The sequence below is a fragment of the Peromyscus californicus genome, unplaced genomic scaffold (assembly GCF_007827085.1).
Source record: "Peromyscus californicus insignis strain IS unplaced genomic scaffold, ASM782708v3 Scaffold_4__1_contigs__length_199733344, whole genome shotgun sequence".
NCBI lineage: Eukaryota > Metazoa > Chordata > Mammalia > Rodentia > Cricetidae > Peromyscus > Peromyscus californicus.
The window spans coordinates 197,690,101-197,712,627 of record NW_026294562.1 but is presented as its reverse complement, the minus strand read 5'-3'; the positions used below and the strand labels follow the sequence as shown (position 1 = coordinate 197,712,627).

Sequence of the window (22,527 nt, the reverse complement as noted above, 5' to 3'; positions counted from 1 at the left end):
AATGGGATGTCTCCATCAAATCCCTCCCCTCAGAGATCAGGGAACCCTGAGGTAAAAAGGTGGAAAGAGTAAAGAGCCAGAGGGGCTAGAAGACACCAAGAGCACAAGACCCTTTAAATCAACAGAGCAAAGTTCATATGAAATCACAGAGACAACAAGCATAGGGCCAACATGGATCTGCACCTGAGCCTCTGCATATATATTATCGTTTAAGTTTAGTATTTTTATGGGAATCTTGAGTGTGTGAGTGAGTGGGTCTCTGATTCTTATGGCTTCTCTTGGGATTCTTTGTCTTCTGTTGTTTTTTTCTTTTCCAAATTCAATGGGATAGTTTTTGTTTTATTTTATTATATTTTATTTTATTACATTTTGTTGTCTCTTAGAAGCCCATTCTTTTCTAATTAAAGATAGGAAGGAAGTGTAACCATATAGGAAAGGAGGTGGAGAGGAACTTGGAGGAGTAGAGGGAAGGTAAACTGTGATCAAGGTATATTTTATGAGAAAAAAAAATGTATGTTTAATAAAAGAGAAAATTAAGAGGGTATCTCAAATACTGATGATAGTGGACATTCTGCTGTAATATTTTGTAAAATAAGAATCTTGTGTAACTGGATTACACAAAAGCCTACACATCAATCATGCACTTATGTCTTTGCATTCAAAGACAAAGTTCCGAATTTGTATGGAAGTGATAGATTCAAACCAATGACCACTACCATTATGTGCCTACTAACATCACACTGACTCAATTCACATTCACACAGCATCGTCCTGGGCAGCAGTGTTAACAAAACTAGCAATACATCACAAAATCAAAGTCACTGAAAAACACCAGGAAGTGATCCAGTCCCTTAAAGGTTAATACACAGAGAAAACTAGGTCCTAAAACCGCCAATCCCACCAAAAACTAAATAGAACTCTGTTATTGGTGAAATGACTTAGAATTATCACAGCGCTAGTTAAAAATTCTCATTTTGAGGGGTTATTTCAGTCAAGAGATCACTCTGCAATCCAGGCTGATCAGGAACATTCAGTAATCCTCCTGCTTCATATTCTGGTTCCCTGGGACTGTTATATCCAGCCAATATGTTGCTTCTTGATATTCTATACAAATTTCAGTAATTTTACCAGCTGAGCTGTGGGCCCACAACTTCAAAATGTTTATTTCATTGAAACTTATATATCACAAAACAGACTGTGAGTTCTTGAAATGGTTCATTGAAAGTGTTTGAGCTATTGCTGGTTAATTGTAGGAACACCTGAACACATGTGAATATTAATGAGAATGCATACTGAGAGCTCTTTATGAGGTTCTTTAGGAAACTGACTTGAATATTTGTTTTATGGGACACTTGTGAATCACATACAGAGAAACACTAACATCTATCAGGGTATACATGATAAAACTGAGAACCCCCTGCACTCAGAATTTTTTACAGTTTATCCCACCTGGAGTTCTATGTTGACTGAGATGGCTTGACATACTCAAAGCAATGAGCAATCATGTTAATAAAAACAACTGGCCATAGCTAGGATAAAAAAAATACATTAGTAATTTCTTCAACCTAAGAATGGATAAGATCCAAGAGACACCCTCAGATATGATGGCTAAGAAGTGGAATGCACTTCGTGTTACAAAATTGAGGGTAATGGTTTCATCCATCCTTCATTTTAGACAAGAAACTGATGAATCAAAGGAGAGAGAAAACACCCAAATTCCTGCAGCACACAGAGATGTGTGAACCACTCCAATTTCTCAATCTGGAAGTCACTTTGAAAACTTCCATTGACTGACATTTTTCTTCTGAATGGCATGATTCTGCACAGGAGCACACAGTTTGGCTGCACTTACCACATCAACCATACTGTACTTTCACTGATGCATATGTACAGTTCCATCATGTTAAGAAGCTTTGTAAAACTAAATTGAAAACTGCAAACCAATGTGACAGTCTAAGAATTGTTGTTATAATCCTGCTATAACCCTGTTCTTGTACCTTCTGTAACTTGTATAAATGTTTGATGTAGACAATGGCATTCTGTTCATTGCCAAGAAAAGACCTTAGGGAACTTTTGGAAAATGACTGTTCAGGTTTAAAAGGCTTTTGTGGGCAGTTAAGAGACTTGAAACATATGAACATCAGGCTGTGTGCAAAGACAGTCACCTACATTTGAGCTTAAAAATGCTGTCAGCCACAATGTTAAACACTCAACTTCCATTCAGGTTTTCTCATAAAATGGCATGGTATACCAATTTAACATCATAATGTAAAAAGGCAATGTTAAAATATTTGTCTCATCCCACAGGCAAGTGTCCCAGTACAAGGTCAGTTTGAATCAAATATATTTATTTGTTATGATTCCAGGAAAGGAAACACAGCCATAACTATGAAATTACTTAGTATCCTTTGACCTTCATATATACAAAATGAAAACTAATTTGTAGTGAGATAGTATGGCATAGAAACTAAGTCACTGCTGGGTTGATGGGTGCCTGCATAAGAAAGCTGTGAACTAAGAATGGGGCAGAGTGCACAAAGTTCTCACAAGGTATACTTTTAGAAAAAAAAATTACATGAACTATGGTAAGTGGATGGAGTTTAAATCAAGAACTTAAAGGGAATGCCCTGACATGTCCATATTTTCTCTGTGGGAAATGTGGAAACCAGGGAGGAATATTCTTGGCTCTTTCTCACAACCAAAGATAATAAGACAACACCAGGTGTATTCCCTCACTGCACTTGTTTTGTTTAGGCTAAATGTAATATCACTTCCTTGAGTAAAAGACAGTCAGCTGGTTCCTTCCTCTGAGACTCATCTACAGAACATCACTGTACCACAGGCAGCACTTGGAGGAAGGGTGAAACCTGGGACAAAGGTCTGTGGCTCTGTGATTTCAGGTCCCTTCAGAAAAGCAATTTTGCTTTCACTTGCCATGGCAGTGTCTCCACTGGCATTAGTAGCTGAAAAGTTTTCTGAAACTTTGACTGATAATTACCAAAAGCAATTATGAGTTTCTTCTGAGAGTCTCCACAAAAACAATATGCTTAACAAAGCTCTTACTGTTTCATTATCCCCAGAGGCTGACAACATCTCGTATGGAAGTTGTAGAAAGTATCAGTCTGTCATATGAGAGACTTGTGTAGGAGTCTGTGTGTCTCACTAGACTCCAGTCCTCACGAAGTTTTTCTACTAAACAATTAAGTTAATAACTTTCTCACATCTAAGTTTTGGCACTTTAACACACCCAGCAGAAGAGCAGAATCCCATTTGGGGAATTATTAGATATCCAATGAAGTATCAGTAAAAGGAAAAGCACAATGTCATAATCTGCACTAGAAATCATTGCATTCTTTATATAACAAAATACCATATAACTAGAAGTGCTGATATGGAAACATGCTATATATTATAGTAATTGTACCTGCAATGACAGAAAGTCTGAACAGAGCCCACTTCTATAATAATCCATTTATTTATATATGTGTGTGTCATTTCTTAAAAACTAAGCCAACATTTAGTGTCACACAACCTAGTGCTACCTTCTCAGTCTAAAAGTCCAGAATGTATAAAATCAAATTCCATAATTAAATTTAATGAGGAAAATGAAGATTATTCATTGTTCAGCAATTAATGAAGAAGCATAAAAATTACAGGTTTAGCATTTGCCTTCTGTCCACAAAGTATCCACCTTAGGGAGGTTTAGACAAACAGAAAAGTGTGAAGTACCATCACTTCTGACACACCTATAAGTCATTGGTTCTCAGACTTCTCTGAAAGCCAATAATTCATTAGAATAAGTTGGAAACACAGAGAGCTATTGAGTTTGGGTCATGGCTCATTATAAGGAAAGGATAGTGGTTAAACTCAGCCAAGGGATAAAGTAGATGGGTCAAGAAGCAGAAAATGTTCTGGCTCTAATTAGTATGTACTCAGCCACTGATTCACACTTCAGCTAAAACCACTGAATATGAACACATAACATACTGATTCATTGGGAGAGTGAATTTAAAACCTCTTCAGTAATTATGGAAGCATGCCAGGAAGGGACCACACATAGTTGCTCCTGCAAGAAACAGAACCATGGAGAGCAGCTTGTGGAAGGCAAGCCATGTCCTCCATGACCAAAAACCTTGAAACCAGTGGTTGTTTCAGGCGTGTTCAACTTCTTGCAAAACTAATAAATATATAACACATATAGCCCCCTACCTCTGACCCTTGATGCATGCCTCATGACCCTATAGTAACTGCCTTTTACCCTGATCATCTTAGACCATTGACTGGTCTGACTTGAGGCCCAAGCCACGAGAAAGGAGCCCATGCCCAACACTGCTTGCATGGCATGGATCCAGAGGCTGCTAGAGTAGAACCAAACAGATTGACAAGGGGGGAAAAAAGTAAAGGAAATGATTTCTAATGATATTCTGCTATACTCATAGACCAGTGCCTAGCCAATCATCATCAGAGAGGCTTTTTCCAGCAGCTAATAGGAGCAGATACAGAGACCCAGAGCAAAATATTAGTCAGAGCTCGAGGAACCCCACAGAAGAGGGGCAGGAAGGAGTCTAAGAGGCAGAGAGGTCAAGACGGTAGGAGAACACAGCCCACAGAATTAACTAAACAGGGCTCATATGGGCTCGGAGAGACTTAAGTGGCAACCAGAAAGCCTGCAGGGGTCTGTGCTAGCCCCTCTGCATACATGCTGTGCTTGTTCATCTTGAGGTTTTTCGTGAACTCCTAACAATAGGAGTGGTGGTGTCTCTGACTTCTCCTCCAACTGGGTTGCCTGGTCCAGTCTTGATATGAAGGTTTATGCATAGTCTTGTTGCATCTTTTTATGACATGTTCAGTTGATATCACTGGGAGGCCAGCCTTTTTCTGAATGGAAATGGAGGAGCAGGGGATCTGTGGGAAAGAGACGGTGAGAGGAGGACTAAGAGGAGGGAAGGGAGGAGAGGTTGCGTTCAAGGTGTTTTATATGCAAGAAGAATAAAGAAAAAGAAGAAAAATGAATATCGACTCTGTCTTATACTCATCAATTCAAAATTAAACATGAACACTTACATGTACATTCACAGTAAACATAGATTACATTTTTCTATGATGACAGCAATTTAGAACACAAATTTTCATGGCAAGCAATGAAATAAACTGTAAATACTTTGAATGTTTAAAAATGTGGCCTTCAGAGCACTGTTGAGCACAAACTGATGAAGGTCTCTTTACTCCTAGCTCTAAGAAGTTAACATTTCTCAAGTCTCCACATTCCAATAATGGCCTTCCAAATTCAGATAGCCATTTACCATAACATTCAGCGCTCTCTTGTCACTGAGTTCTTTAAAAGTGATACAACGCAAGAAGGTGCTAGGAAAACTGGACTGTAGCAGTGACTCATCAATGGAAACCTGTCTTTACACTTTCCAATGTTCTCCAGGAAGTCGCTGAACATAATGAAACATTAAGTAAGTAATCATCAGTGTAAATACTGGATTTCAGTAGATGTGACAAATGCAGCCACTTAAGTGTTCTGTGCAATAACGTGTTAGTCTGAAAATGAATGTCATTCACCAGGGAAAGGCAGAGGGACTCTGGCAACTGAGTATGAGGGGTGGTCCATGATCCTAGTGTGAAGATAGAATCCAGGCTGTTTTCTGTCACATTTGCATCATTTCGTGCTTCTCTATACTGAATGAGGGCTGGGGTACTTATACTGTTTCCTCAAACACAGGGTACACTTCCTAGTCACTATCTTTCTTTTTTTTTTTTTTTTTTTTTTTTTGGTTTTTCGAGACAGGGTTTCTCTGTGTAGCTTTGCACCTTTCCTGGAACTCACTTGGTAGCCCAGGCTGGCCTTGAACTCACAGAGATCCGCCTGGCTCTGCCTCCTGAGTGCTGGGATTAAAGGCGTGTGCCACCACCGCCCAGCCTTTTCCTCATTCTTAAATAATTGGTGTGTCTTATGATCTTTCTTTTATATTTATGCTACTGGAGGATGACACCAAACAATAGATCTAATAAGAACACTAGACTTTTTTTCTTATTTATTCCTCAACCTTTTGTTGATTTGATTTACCATTTTCATCCTATTGTAATTAGGTAAGAGCTGAACACATGGAATATATTCACTGTGGCTCTCTCCCACACCCTTACTCCAAATGAGTAGGCTTGCATGTAATTATGAGATTTTTGTGAAATTTGATGACAGCTAGTTCTCAGTGTAACATGTCCTAATTTTTAACTTAACTTTATGGTTAGAGTCTTTTGCCATGAACAATAAACATTTTCACTAAGAATACATACTCACACTATTATGTAATGTGTTCACTTTTTAATGCTTCACTATGACATGAGGACTGTATGGATTTCTCTCATGTTGAAAATAGTGATTTTAAGTCTCTTTTCTCCTAATGTGACTTGTAAAGAGCAGTTCATTCTGGACCTTAGAAGTGAGCATTCTTTTCACTTGAACTAACTAGCTATTGATTCTCCCAGGGTGGCCTGCACTTTTTCCTAGTGCTTATATTTCTAAGAAGTGTACTGGGAGTTCTACCCATAAATATGTGCATTTATCAATTTCTAAAGTTTCACTGAAAGTTTTCATTTGTTTTGTTTTTGGGGTTTTTTGTTTGTCTGTTTGTTTGTTTTTGGGTTTTTTTTGAGACATGTTTTGATTTTTGTCTTTTTGAGACATGGTTTCTCTGTATAATAGCCCTGGCTACCCTAGAACTTGTTTTGTAGACCAGGCTGGCCTCAAATCCACAGATATTTGCCTGCCTCTTCCTCTGTAATACTAGGATTAGAGGCGTGAGTTACCATGTGTAGTCCACTGAACGTTATAATGATAATAAAACATTTGTTTTGAAACATAGTCTTGCTATGTTGCATACTGTAGCTTTGTAATCTTGAGCTCAAGTGATTTTTTTTCTCACCAACACATTGAAGCCTAGAAATGCTCAATGAATTATTTGACTCTGAGATGTGTTTGTTGTGATAATTTAAGGGAAAATTGCTGAATGACAGAATGGAGTCCAAGAACTGGGCAATAGGAATCACTGCTGTTCAATCTGCAGCCAAAAGATCTCAGTTACCCTGGTGCACATACACAAATAATCTATCTCCTGGTTGCATTAATCTCAGCATACATGTCCCCTACATGTTGTGAGACACAGAGTAGCATCTCAGTTTGTCACTCCTGCCAGAATTCTTGATGACAAAAAGGCTGTACCCTTTGAAGGTTTGCAATTGGTTCCTATGTGAGGCTTATGATTGAGTTACAAAGAAGTTTTTGGAACCATGTATATGGCTGGAAATTACTGGTGTAATTACAATCTCTATATTGAGGGTAATATTTTTTGTGGAAATGTAAACTGGGTCTTCACTTTGTTCTTTTATTAATATGAAAGACTACCATTCTGTTTACTGTCCTCACTCATCTTATTTTGTAGCATTAGTCTCAATAAATGTTTACCACCAGTGATGTCTTCTTACTCATGCTGTTCTTCATGGGTATGACAGACTGAGTATGTTGCTTGTGTAGGTTGTAATAAAGTGGAGATTCCAACTACAGCACTAGTCACGCACTTGAAAGAGTTACTAGAAAGAGCCATACAACTGAGACTGGAAAACACAACAAAAACCCAAGTCAAGATCCCAGAACACTGGAAGAGCTCAATCTAGGTGCCAGGGGTTAAGAGGCAAAGTTCTTAGCACACAGTCTTTTCTAGGAATAACATGCTTCTTCTAGGTAGATCCTAGCTCCCAAAACTTCAAGAACTTTCTTAAACGGTGCCATCAGTTTTGAACCATGGATTCAAACACTGATTGAATGACTTTTATTCCAACCATGTCAGTAAAATCAACTGGGCTAAGAAGAGTTAAGCAGGGGGTGAAGGCAATGAACACAGAAAAATAAAGGGATTTGAGGAGAACAGCAGCATGTCAGCATGAGAATGGGGCAGTTACTTTTTGTTGCTGTGCTAAATTACCATGGAGAAGCTGACTTATGGAAGGTATTGTTTATTCAGGCTAATGGTTCCAGGGGGAACATGCATAAAAGAGGGAGAAGATAAAGGAGAGAGAAGCATGACAACAGATAACCAAAACAGGAGGCCAAGAGATCTCATTTGTACCCACACAGGAAGCAAAGAAAGGAATATAAATGAGGTGATGCTATAAACTCTCACTCCCTCCATCAAGGACACACCATCTGTATATTTCATAAATTCTCCTTAGAGCACCACCAATGAGGAACCAAGGATACACACTGTTACGCTATTGCACTCAGGGGAACCTGGCAAGCCAGGGTATCCCACAAGTGAGGGAAAACATGCTGGCATGCTGGGCAGATGAAGCAGAGGGTGACAGGCAAGACACACTATGTGGGCTTGGTAGGGGCTGGACATTCATTCACAACCCAGGTGCTACATCCTCGTGGAAATGAGTTTATTACAATGGGAGAAAAAGAGAAAGATATGGAAAGAGGTGGGCAGGAAGAAAGAGAAGAGAGGGAAAGCAGAGGTGTACACACCTCATGGTGGGGTAGGGAGAAAAGATGGAAGAGAGAGAGGAAGGGGAGGAATTTTTCCTTAAAATGAGGCTTTTACATCAGGAGGCAGGTCAGCGCCGATGGGCAGCATTTCAAGGGGCAGGTCAGAAGCCTATGTCTGGCATTTATCAAACAACCAGACATGTTTTCCTGTTCTCCATAGATCCATGGACATCTTATGCCACAAACTGTATTCTGTACAACTTTAGAAGTCTCAACTCAAGGCAATTTTTTAATCATGAACCCATATAATAGCCCCACCAAAACCACCTCATAATAATTCTTCCAAAACTGACTGATAGAGAATATGCATTTCAATCCCAACAACAAGGAATGGGGCATGGTGAGGAAATACTGTTTCAAATCAAGAAAGAAGCTTAGCAGACATATCACCAAAGCCTATAGCTCCAAAATCAGTTTGGGGAATTTAGGATCAAGAGACTTAGAATACTACATGCCTCCAATTTTGTTTCCCATAACATACAACCTTCTCTATGGTTGCTGTTAAAATTCCCTCATTCACAAGGGGCACCAAGATCAGGATGAGGAAACCTACAGAGACAATGGAAACAAGCTAGTGGGAACTCATGAACTTTAGACCAACAGTTGTGGAGCCTGAATGGGACTGGACTAGGCCCTCTGTATAAGTGAAACAGTTGTGTAGCTTGGTCTGCTTAAGGGGCCTTTGGCAGTGAGATCAGAATCTATCCCTGGTGCATGAGCTGGCTTTTTGGAACCCATTACCTATGGTGGGACACTTTGCACAGCCTTGATGCAGGAGTAGGGGCTTGGTCCTTCCTCAACTGAATATACCAGGCTTTGCTGACTCCCCATGGAAGGCCTTACCTTTTCGAAAGAGGAAATGGGCGTGCGGATTGGGAGGCAAGGCTCAGAGGGACAGAGGGAGGAAAGAGAGAGGGGGATCTGTGGTTGGTATGTAAAATGAATAAAAATAATTCTTAATAAAGAAAAAAAAGCCCTCATTCCCTCTGAAACCTCTTGAGGCAGCCCTTAAAGCCCACTTTGCTCTCAGTCCTATGTGAAGGGGTCCCAAAATAGCTTGACCACACAGCAGCCATGACAGGCTTAGGGGCCTAGACTCAGCTTCTGTGACAGGCTTACTGGCAGGCAACACCCAGATCCAGGAAAATCCTTAAGTTGACACTACCCAGGGATCCACCCAGGGATGAGGAAGGACCTGACATCCCAAACATTCCAAACATTAGATAAGGTGGCCAGATGCCCTTGAGTCTAGCACACCCCTATTTTTGCTTTACAGATACCCCTAGACAACTGTCAGCCAATCAGGGTCCTGAACTCTGGAAATCCCCTTACCCCAACCTCTGCTATGATAAAAACTGTTCCCCACCTGAGCTCAGGGCTCTCTGTTCTCACTGCTGCGTTGGACAATAAAGGTTCCTTGCTTTTACATGCTGGATTCATTTTCCATAGTGGTCTTTTGGGCATCCCCGAGATCTGGGCCTAACACCCTACAGTTCTCCAGGTTCCAAGTAGAATGGACCGTGGCACGCTGCTCACAGCACTCGGCTACTTTTCCTTTTCTTTTTTTCTTTGTCTTTTATTTTACATACCAAGCACAGTTTCCTCTACCTCTTCTCCTCCCATTGCCTCACCTCCTACCTCTTTTCTATCCCTCCCCCCAACCACTCCTCAGAAAGGATAAGGCCTCCATGGAGAGTCAACAAAGCCTGGCTTATCAAATTGAGGTAGGACCAAGCCCCCTACCCCCCACTCCCCACCCACCACCACCACCACCCCAGGCCTCAAAACTGCTTTCCTAATCCAAAATTCCAAGCTCTTCCACTTTCCTCCAACAACCAACACAGTCAGATGTTCCACAGCAACATTCCACTATCTGGTAACAATTTACATATTAGTTGCTTTTCTGTTGCTATGGCGACACCATAACTAAAACAACTTACAGAAGGAAACGTTTATGGGCATTTGTATGCATATGACTGCTCCTCATAACAGGGAGACACAGCAACAAGCAGCAGGCAAGGCAGCAGGAGCGGGATGCAGAGTAATCACACCCTCAAAGCAACAGGAATCAGAGAGCCAACTGGAAGTGCACAAGGATTTTAATATCAAAGTCCTCTGAAGTGAAGCATTTTCTCCCCTAAAGATTGCACCATCCAATCCTCTACAAAAGGTATAAAGAGCAGGGCACCAAGTGTTCAAATTCCTGAGGCAGTACAGGACACTTCTCATTCAAACCAGCAGTTTTCTATCTTAATAAACCTTGACCTTGAGCAGAACAGTTTTCTCGGTTTATACTTTATTGAAGTGAATTACTGAAACTCAGAGAGTTCTGGGAACTGCAGGCTTACTTGTCAGTCAGAAGAAATGATGTCTTCTGTGTACTGTATAGATCTGTATCTCTGCTCTCCTAAAATCCTCAAAGAAGGACACTTACTGGCCAGACAGCAAATGGTAAGCCTCTACTTTTTCTGTTTCTTGCTAATTACAAAAGATTAATGCTCCACATTTTTCAAATAAGCAAAATAATGGTGGATATTCCAGTTTCCACTCAATGTCATTTTTTATAATTAAACCTGTTTTTAATTAATTTTTTTCATTTATTTTACGTACCAACCACAGTTTCCCCTTCCTCCTCTCCTCCCATTCCTTCCCCCCACCTCCCATCTACCCCATTCCCCATCTGCTCCTCCTCAGTTACCATTCTGAAAGGGGCAGGCCTCCAATAGGCTTGAACAAAGTAAGGCACATCAAATTGAAGCAGGGCCAAGCTCCTCCCCCTTGCATCAAGGCCATGCAAGGTAATCCAGCACAGGGAGCAGGTTCCCAAAAGCTAGCTAAGCACAATAGGGACAGGTCATGATCTCACTGCTAGGAGCCTCACAGACAGTCCAAGCTACACACTGTCACACACATGCAGAAGGCCAAAGTCAGTCCCATGCAGGCCCCTATACTGCAAAGATAACCTCAGCTGGTGGAATATTTAATGAACACATTGATTTCATTTGTGAAAGATAATTGGATATAAATTCTTTAATGAATAGGGCTGTTTAGAGTTCATGAAATAGTGGGGTAATATTTGTAAATCTTTGTAGCATATTTCCATATCATCATTCCAGTTAATTTGTGAGCAGTATGACATAGATTGCAAAGATTTCTAGAGCAGATGATGACATTGTGTTTTTCTTTTCTTTTTATGGTTTTTCGAGACAGGGTTTCTCTGTGTAGCTTTGGAGCCTGTCCTGGAACTCATTCTGTAGCCCAGGCTGGCCTCGAACTCACAGAGATCTGCCTGCCTCTGCCTCCCGAGTGCTGGGATTAAAGGCGTGCGCCACCACCACCCAGCTGACATTGTGTTTTTCTTCCTACAGACACTTCAGTAGATATCTCTGAAGTCCCGGTTGACTGTGTTCTGCACAATGTGTGAACACTGGCAGCATCTGATAATTTATAATCAACTTCACCTTTTGTAGAAGAATCCAGATTTACTGGAGCCCAATGAGACACATATACCCCTCTGCAAGACTCCAGCACATAAGAACTTGATATTCTCTGGATCCTGGGTCACTGTCATTTTTTAGAGATCATGAGAATGTAAGAGCCTCTCCAAACACTGTCTCTTTGGAGACACTCACAGGAAACTCACAAACAGCTTTGGCAATTAGCTGTGAAAAAAAGTTCTGAAAGAGTTCTTGACTCCCAAAGCGAGAACTGTCATTGTCACTGCAGAAGTAAAAGCTGCAGTTCAGAAGGGAGGTGAGGTCACAGCCACAGACCTTTATCACACGGTGGATAATGCCTCCATCATAATGGTGCTGGATTTCAGGATGCCACGAAGTGCACACTGAACAGAGGTTTCTGCACTGAGGAATCAGGTGAGCAGTTTGTATTTAGTCTGGGGAAAAAAAGAACAAATAAGAAAGGAAGTCTGTGTACATGCCCATATCTGGAAAAGGGATTCAGAAGTTGGAAAAACACAAACTGCAAAGGTAATCTTCAGATTCTATGAATATCTTGTAGTTTAGTTTCTTTCCAAAATCTTGATCTATTACGAATTGTTTGACTTAAGGGATTAATAAATGTAAGCATTTAAATATAAATTGGTAATAATAATAATTTAGTTTCTTCTCTGTGTATGTGTGCACATGTGTGTGTCCATGGGCAAGTATGCATGAGTTCAGGAGCAGGTTCACAGTGTGTGTGTGTGTGTGTGTGTGTGTGTGTGTGTGTGTGTGTATAGTCAGAGGACAAGCTTAGTTGTTCTTCTTCAGGCACTTTTTACATTTACACATTTTCATTATACTATTTTTTTTTAGACAAAGTCTCCATCTGGGCTGTAATTCTCTGAATATTCTAGGCTGGCTAGTCAGTAAGCCCTATGGATCTTCCTGACACCTCCACTCCAGTGCTTGGATGACGGGTATGTGCTACTACACACAGCTTTTTTTTAATGACTTGTGGAGACTCAACTTAGGCCCTCCCATATACAAAGCAAGGACTTTACCAACTGAGCCATTTCCCTAACCTAGTAATAACTTTTCAGGCTACACTGTTGTATCAAATATTATTTTTCCTGTGTAATATCTGAGAATCAATGTAATATCTAACACTCCATCCCAAGAATCCAGAGGCTAACACAGGAGGATTGCAGAAATTTCCAGTCCAGCTTGCATTACAAAGTGAGACCCTTTGTGAAATCCTTCACCAAAGATATAGAAATATGAAATTACCAATTAGCTTTATAAAATCCTACATCATGTCACTGGTAAGAATGTCCTGCTAGGTTTTTGGTGAGGGGAGGGATTATGGCTTATAGACACATGTTAACCTATAAGAGACTGGAAAGCTGTTGATCTGTGTTGTGCTTTGCCTAAGTGGCATCATAATGTATGAACTTTTCCTTTCCATTTGTTTTGTGTGAATACCTTGGTTTTTTACTTACATTGCTGCAGAGTACAGCACCATGTGAAAATCAGCTGTGTATGCAAACTCTTAAAGGACATGTGGCAGGTCTAAAGTTAAAAGGCATAATCTACATATCTATGGATTGTGAACTTTGAAGGCCAGGTCACAAGTGTGGGATGACTGACACGTGGTTTTGTGTATCTCTTGTTATACATAATTTCTCACATTCCAAAATGTTTGTTTCAATGTGATCACAATATCTGTGCGTGAGATGCTTGCTGTATCTACATCCATACAAAGAGCTGGCGTTTTCTACAGTTTTTACTTTACATATCTGCTACTGCACTAGGACATTAGACAGTGAATCTTGTAAGAAAATCAGTCATTCATCATTTGTTTGTTCCTTATTAAGAGTGCTCATTTTTCAGAGATTTCTGTTGAAACGATTCATGTACTGTCCTTCTGTTGTCTACTTAGTAAGAGTTTTCCACGTAGAATACTTCCTGAGTGAGTTTCTGTTCTCCCCAGTTACTTCCCTGTGTGAACAAGCATGCATGCCTACACCTGCATCTTTCTACGAAATTTGATGAGACCTAGTTCTTTGGGTAAAGTCTCAAGTGTCACTTTATGATTAGTGACTACATGATTAGTTTGTTTTCACTGCATAATAAACATTATATTATGTAAGAATAGAGAAATGTTCACATTGTTGTGGGGAAATGTTTTCATTATTTAGGTTTAAATTTCAGATGAGAAATTTATGGGTTTCTTTCACATTGAAGAGTTTTATTAAAGTCTCTTTATTCCCCATTATGACTTCTAAATAGCAACTCTCTATGGAATTTAGAAGTGAGTATCCTTTCCATTTCTACTCACTGGTTGTTGCTTCTCCCAGGGCAATTTGGCCCTACTCTTTATTATCATTATCATTATTATTATTATTATTATTATTATTATTATTATTATTCTCTCGTGTATTACATCCTGACTGCAGTTTTCCCTGTCTCCTTCTCCCAGTCTCTCCATCCCATCTCCCCTCTTGCCCAGATCCATGCCCACTCTGTCTCCCCTCAGAAAAGAGTAGACCTCCCAGGGACATCAACCAAATACAGCATAATATGCTACACTAAGACCAGATAAATACAATCACATCAAGGCTGGGAGAGGCAATTCAGTAGGAGAAAAAGGGTCCCATAATTAGGCAGAAACGTCAGCGACCACTCCCTGCTCCCATTGTTAGGAATCCCACAAGAACACCAAGCTACTCAACCATAACATATATGCAGAGGATCTAGGTCAGGCCCCTACCAGTCATACTCTTAATTCTGACATTCTAGGAAAAGTTTCTGAAAGACTTCAGCAGTAACAGTAACAAAATATTTTTGTCAAGATATTTCTGAGGCAGGATCTTGCTATGTTACCCACAATAGCCTTGTACTCTTGAACATATGTAATTCTTTCCCACCAACAAAAAAAAGCTACAAATGTTCAAGTCATCATTTTGATCAGAGAATTTATTGTTTGCCATAATTTAGGTGGAAAAGTGCTAAATAACAAAATGGATCTCAAGGATTTGACAATAGGAATAGTGTTCTTACTTCAGAGCACAGTTGGAATTCTGGGAAATTTCTCTCTTCTTTCCTGCTACCTCATCCGTTACTACACTGAACATACATTAAAGAACACAGATTTGATTCTCACACACCTGTTCATAGCCAACTCCTTGATTGTTGCTTCTAAAGGAACACTAGAGACAACAGGGGCTTTGGAGATGAAAGGGTTCTTCAATGATTTTGGCTGCAAACTTCTTTTGTATGTTCAAAGACTTGGCAGGAGCATGTCCATTGGTACCACCTGTCTCGTGAGTGTCTTCCAGGCCATCACCATCAGCCGGAGTGACTCCTGTTGGAACGGTCTTAAAGTCAAAGTTCTAAAGCGTATCGGCCTCTTCACTTCCTTCTGCTGGATTCTCTACATGTCAGTAAATATGATTTTCCCTGTGTATACATATACCAAGGGGAATAGCAAAAATCTGACACCTAAGAGTGATATGAAATACTGCTCCACTGTAGGTCATGATGATTTCACAGGCTTATTGTATACAGCTTTTTTTGTTTTTCCTGAAGTTTTGCTTTCTCTCCTCATTATCTGGTCCAGCGGCTCCATGGTTGTCATTTTGTACAGGCACAAACAGCAGGTTCAACATATCCGTAGTACCCATGTTTCCTCCAGAACATCCCCCGAGTCCAGAGCCACCCAGAGCATCCTGGTCCTGGTGTTCACCTTTCTAGGTTTTTATGCCCTCTCCTCCATCTTACAAGGTTGCATTGCTCTCATGTATAATCCTGATTGGATGCTGGTGAACATCACAGCCATCATTTCAATGTGTTTTCCTACTGTGGGCCCCTTTGTTATGAGCCATGATACCACTGTGCCAAAATTGTGCTATTCCCGAGTAAGGAATCCAAAGATCCCATAATTGTATCATAGGTATGAAAATTGTATGGTCTCTTACTCACAGTAACTTAAAATTTTATGTTCTCCATGTCTTTCAAAACATCAACATACAACTAACTCCATAGCCACTTGTCTTTCTAAAGGACTCTATACTATGCACTTGGATTTCCATCTTGTTGAAACTAATACCCGAAGTAGCATTGCAGAAGTGAACGCAGCAGGTCATTTTACTGTGAGTAAATAGTGCTCTGTTGGTGGAAATCTTAAGTACTGTTGCTTAAGGCAAATTAAATGAGTTGAGCTTTAATTCTTTAGTCTGTTTCCAGAGAGTAGGTGACCAAGCGTACACATATTGGAGAACTTTTCCAGGAGGAAGCACAACAAAGAACAGTAATGGACATTGTTAGGTGTAGCTGAAATTTTCCTGTGTTCTGCCTGGCCCCGAGGTCAGGACAAATCTCTCTCACTTGCTGGTCCGTAGCCACTCAGACCCAAATAAACACACAGGCTTATATTATTTACAAACTGTATGCCATTAGCGCAAGATTATTACTGACTAGCTCTTACACTTAAATTAACCCATAATTCTTATTTATGTTTAGCCATGTGGCTTGGTACCTTTTTCTCAGTTCTGCCTTCACATCTTGCTTCCTCTGTGTCTGGCTGGCAACTCCTGACCCAGCCTTCTTCTTCCCAGAATTCTCTTCTCTGCTTACCTTGCCTATACTTCCTGCCTGGCTACTGGCCAATCAGCTTTATTTATCAACCAATCAGAGCAACACATTCACAACATACAGAGTGACATCACCCATTAGTTGGGAGATAACTTTTTAAATGAATCCATCATGCATGTTTATCACTTTTACAGATTCTCCTTACTATTGTCTTTATTATAGATATAAAAACAAGTTTGTTAGAAAACTAGTTCAATGTCATTTCTGAAGTGTGAAACAAAATTCTTCTGCTGTTCAATTAAACAGGGCTCACATTTCTCTCTAAGGAAATGGTTGTGATAATTTGCTAGCACTTATCTTTGTAAAATCGTACACTTCACCTGAAGCTCACCAATAAAAACCACTCATTTGCACGTACCTACCACCAACATTGGAAATAGTGAGGAAACAAACAGTCGCCATAAGAGTGTTTGTGTTGCCAGGTATTCCCTGAGTAGTAAACACATTTGTTTCTCTCAAAAACATTTTATGCATACAGCCAATATATGATGAAGATTTCCAGAATGATCTCAAACTTTCATGGAGTTTGAAAATAATTACAGTTGTTATTCAGAATCCTCAGATCTCTAAAAAATGGGAGTTAACACTCTGCAGGCCAGAGTCGGTGTAGGTCCTTAGGCTAGGCTGTCTTCTTTAGAGAACAAGCTAATCTGTATCACAATCCAGAATGTTCAGTTATTTAGAGAATTGGGATGCTGACAGGTTAAATGACTTGGTGATGGGCATTAAATTCTGTGAAATTTAACATGTAAAGGATGTGAAGTTGGTATAGTAATAGAAATATCTTCAATTATTGAATCTTGACAAGCCTATGCTGTTTTACATAGAGTATAGGACTTTCTTTTTAGACTTTTTAAAATTTATTCTTTGTGAATTTCACTTCATGCATCCCGATCCCCTTTATCTCCCCATCCCATCATAGCTGTCCTCTGTCCTTGCAACTACCCTCACCCCCCAAAAAAAATTAATTTAATTTAATTTTTTAAAAAAAGTAACCAAAAAACAAAAACTAACATACAAAAACAGAACAACAAAAAAGTCTCAGCATGGAAGCCATGGTGTGACAAAGTGAATCAAAGAGTATACCATTTATTCCTTATGTATATACTTGTAAGTGTTCTTTTTCTTTTCTTTTCTCTTTTTTTTTTCGTTTTGGATTTTTTGTTTGTTTGTTTGCTTTGTTTTGTTCTGTTTTTTGAGACAGGGTTTCACTCTGTAGTTTTGGTGCCTGTCCTGGATCTTGCTCTGTAGACCAGGCTGGCCTTGAACTCATAGCGATACGCCTGGCTCTGGCCCCCACAGTACAAAAGGGCAGTGACAATAGAGTCATGAGACATGGTTCAGGTGTCTGAATTTAAGGGACCAGGTCATTCATTATTTTCACAAGTTCTTGAAGTACATGGAAGTTAAAAACCAAGGCTTTCGAGGTTGCTTGTCATAGAGGACATAATATAGAAAATAAGCCATGTAAAGATGAATATTACACAGAGAATCTGGATTGTGTTGTCTTTGGGATTCTTAACTGCAGAGAGAGAGACACTGCCAGCTGCCACGATGACAAACAGCATGTGAAGAGAAGATGCTGATAAGCCACGAGCCATGTGGCAAGGTATAGATTAATAGAAATGGATTAATTTAAGCTGTAAGAACAGTTAGCAAGAAGCCTGCCACGGCCATACAGTTTGTAACCAATATAAGTCTCTGTGTTTACTTGGTTGGGTCTGAGCTGCTGTGGGACTGGCAGGTGAGAGAGATTTGTCCTGACTGTGGGCCAGGCAGGAAAACTCTAGCTACAAGGACACATGGCCTATTATGAATTGAGATGTTTGAATTGGAGGCAGATACTGGGTAAGAAGAAGAAGACAGAAACAGTGATTTCTGGACTTTGTGAGAGAAAGTAAAGATAGTGGGGGTCAAGACTGAAATCTTTGGGATAGAAAAAATGAAAAATTACCTCAGAGAGATGATAGCATGGAGGGGGCAGCACAGATGTGAAATAGTGGAAGTATTTGGGTTTCTGAAAGTCACGTGGTAATGAGATGGAGGATGGGGTGGGTTGAACCATTTGTTCAATAGGAGCCTGATTCCGCTGCACAGAGCACGTGCTAGGTTGCAGCCGTGAAGTTATCTGGTGAAACAGCTTATGGGATTCCAGCCGGATCACTCCATCTCTGACACAGATACATGAGGGCCCGGCAATAACTGTACTGATTTCTATCACTTATTAGGTTGTTATGGGTAGTGACACAAGATTTTAATCTTCTTGAGGCAAAAGGTCAGTTAAGATCAGTGCTCCACAATGACATATTTTACTTCACAGTGTTACTACACTGTAATAAAAATGTCAACACCATTTAGTTTCATGTATTGGCAGTATCTCCTTTCACAAACTTCAGGAATAGGAAAGCCAATAGAAAAAGTAACATTAGATAGCCGTGAATCATTCACTGATACGTGTTTCAGATTGTGACATGCAGAACTGCATGACCTCACACTGGCACTGAAGACTCTCAGAACTTTGGAATGAGTGACTATATCAGTTCATTCTCATAGATATCTTAAAGAAGCACATATGCCCAGCTCTGAGCTCTCCTAGGCTACTACTAAAATGCTCCATTCACTTCTGCTTATAGCGCTCAACCAAATTACCAGTCTTCTAATCTCACCACAATCATCATTTTTTCCACAACAACCACTCCATTTTTGGTATTAACTTCCTTATTAATTACTTTTCTATTTTTGTAATAAAATACTATGACCAAAGGCAGATAATGTAGGTAATTTTGTGTGTCCAGGTCTATAGAGATCAGAGTCCATCATGACTGGGAAGGTAGGCAACAAGCTGCAGGAAACCAACAGGACCAGAAAGCTGAGAGACAACCTCTCGAGCCACATGTTCTAGACAGAGTAAAAAAATAAAGTAAAATAAGCAAAACTGGAATTGGGGTGAGACTATGAACCCTCAAAAACTTACCCTGAGTGACAAACTTCCTTCAGCAAGGTTGCATTTCCCAAGATTTTCCAAACAACACAACCACCTGGGTATCAAATGTTCAAATGCCCAACCCTATGGGTGACATTTCTTAGTCAAACCAACACACGTACTTTGAAACTTTAACACTGAGAAAGCCTCCTGGCATGTGTGGTATTTAAACAAAAGGGTCTGGAGAGGTGAGATAGCAGTTTAGAGTGATGCTCTTCCATAAGACCAGAGTTGAATTGTAACATGAATCTTAAATGGTCTTATTAATAAAAACAAACCAGAGCCAGATATAGGGGTGAATGCTGGAAGATCAGAGAAGCATAACAAGCCACAGCTTCCTCACCTTGCCAATTCCTCAGCTGATCCTGTTTCCTCAGACTGGAAACCTCTGAGTCCTCATCCAAATGGATCTCAGCTGAACTGCTGCTCAAAAGCCTAAAAGCTTAACCAGCCAAAAGCTTCTAGTTCCTGGTTTTCATGCCTTGTATGCCTTTCTGCTTTCTGCCATCACTTCCTGGGATTAAAGGCATGTCACCATACCTGGCTGTTTCCAGTGTGGCTTTGAAGTCACAGAGATCCAGACAGACCTTTGGAATGCTAGGATTAAAGGTGTGAGTGCCACCATTTTCTGGTCTCTATATCTAGTGGTTGTTCTGTTCTCTGACCCCAGATAAGTTTATTAGGATGTACAATATTTTGGGGAACACAATATCACCACATTGAATTCTCAGAAATCACATGAGACCCTAAACTACCTGTAAACACCATTCCAGGAGATTTGACACCCTTTTCTGGCCCCCTCAGCACCAGCACAGATGGGGTACACACTTAAGCAGACTTGTGCACACACATAAATCAAAATCAAAATAAATGTGAAAAAAACAAACAAAAGGACAGGTGCTTTAATTAATGAGGAATGGTTATGAATCTGTCTTCTAGAAACAAGGATCTGTTCTGAATTCTATCCATGACTGAGCTAATATTTATAACTTTTCCCAGAATATTTGCATATAACTATCAATTAACTTGCATTCAGTTGTATAAGTGAGCACAGTCATGTCTAGTGTAGATTGCATCATGTTTTCCCTTTTACTCATACTTCAGTAGATGTCTGTTGAGACTTGTTTTGTATCTGTTTAAGTGGCAAATTTTGGGAAAAGTTCCATGAGGTGCTCATAAGAATCTATATTCTCTTTTTGTTTGGATGAAATATTCTGTAAATACGTATTAGGTCCCTTGGTTTATAACATCAGTTTAGTTCCAGAATTTCTCTGTTTTGTTTTCGTCTGGATGACCTGTATATTAGAGAGAGTGGGATATTGATATCTCCCCATCTCAGTGATGGGGGAAAGTGGGGTGTGATATAGTGTGTGAGAACTTTGGAGAATTAAAGAGCTTGAAAGAAAAAAGGGGGGGGGGGAGGAGAATGATAGATGATAGAATGACATGTGACCAAGGGGTGAAGTTCCACATTCAACATTAAAAAAAGATCAAATGGGAAAGGAAGTAACAAAGGTGAGTACTATATCTATGTAGGTTGTCAAGGCAGGGAAGCACAGCACAAAGACAATATTGCACACACACACACACACACACACACACACACACACACACTCAAAGGAGAAAGTGTATAAAGGATCTTTCAAAACAAGGGATAAATTCTATGGTGTAGTGTAAAGAGTTCCAGGTGAAATAGACACAGATTGTAAATTGTCAAGTCTCCCAATGGTGTTTAATCAGGCAATGAGTACTTTGAACACTTTAGAAGCCTAAATTTCCCTCCGCTGATGAATGGATAATAAAAGTGAGATACTGTGTAATACCGTTCAGCCATATAGAGAAATCATGAAATTTACAGGAGCATCTCTAGCTGTCTCATTTGTCACTCTCTGCTGCTACAGATCAAATGGCAAGTGCATTTCTTATGGGAGGGTGGTTACAGAATCATATACCCATATCTCAGAGTCCAGTTAAGCCCTCCAACACACAGAATGCTGTCATGGTCCTGACATTCACTCTGAACCCACCATGAAGGAAATGGGCTGAAATCAGTTGGTGTCATCAGAGTCCATCATAGGTTTGGATAATTGCTCATGCTGAAAAGTGTGTGTGTGTGTGTGTGTGTGTGTGTGTGTGTGTGTGTTTTCTGGATTTAAACTTGTTTCAGGGCTCCAGCTACACAAGCAACAGAAGGGTGTAGATGTATCCAACCTTCCCATCAAACAATAAACACAGAACCAATGCAAAGAAGAAAGCCAAGAGGTCAGAGCCAAGAGCCAAAACCTTACCCTTCCTCCTGCAGTGGTCCTACCTCTCCGAACCAGAGCTACCCCTCTGTTAAAGTCTTTATATAGAGTTCCTGTCCTGCCTTCTCATTGGTTGTAAACCCAACCACATGACCGCCTCCTCACAGCCTGTCTGTATAGGCCTCCAGGTTTTCCATGATTGGTATTAAGATTAAAGGCATGTGTATCCAATACTGGCTGTATCCCTGAACACACAGAGACTTACCCAGCTCTGCCTACTAAGTGCTGGAATTACAAGCGTACGCTACCACTGCCCTGCTTTCCTATGGCTTGCTAATAGCTCTGACCCCCGGGCAACTTTATTTATTAACATACAAACAACATTTTAATACAAATAAAATATCACCATATTTCCCCTTTTCTATTTTAATAAAAAGGAAAAAAAAGAAAAAGCTTATAACTAATATAAGAAAAACTATATACAAAAGGACAATAACTATATACAATATATACAAGTAATAAATACCTAAACAATGTCTAGTCCATTTGTATTTGACAAATTCAGAGAAAATAATTTCATTATCTATCCTATTTTTGTAAGTCCAAAATGTATCCTAATTAATCTTCAACTATAACTAACTAACCTTCAACTATAAC

At 39.9% G+C, this 22,527-nt stretch overlaps 1 protein-coding gene and 1 long non-coding RNA gene across 2 annotated transcripts in view; one reads left to right on the top strand and one right to left on the bottom strand.

The window, feature by feature from the left end:
- Positions 1–2,420: 2,420 nt before the first annotated feature.
- LOC128125359 (uncharacterized) overlaps positions 2,421–22,527 on the bottom strand; it is a 40,682-nt gene continuing 20,575 nt past the window's right edge. The window contains exons 2-3 of the long non-coding RNA XR_008223144.1: positions 12,322–12,440; positions 2,421–4,905 (exon numbers count right to left, since the gene is read on the bottom strand). This is a non-coding gene — a long non-coding RNA (uncharacterized LOC128125359). The remainder of the gene's footprint in view (positions 4,906–12,321; positions 12,441–22,527) is intronic.
- Positions 14,878–17,858, top strand: LOC128125358 (vomeronasal type-1 receptor 4-like). Its single transcript, XM_052762705.1, has one exon. The coding sequence runs from the start codon at positions 15,009–15,011 to the stop codon at positions 15,927–15,929; it is 921 nt and encodes a 306-aa protein (XP_052618665.1). The 5' UTR covers positions 14,878–15,008; the 3' UTR covers positions 15,930–17,858.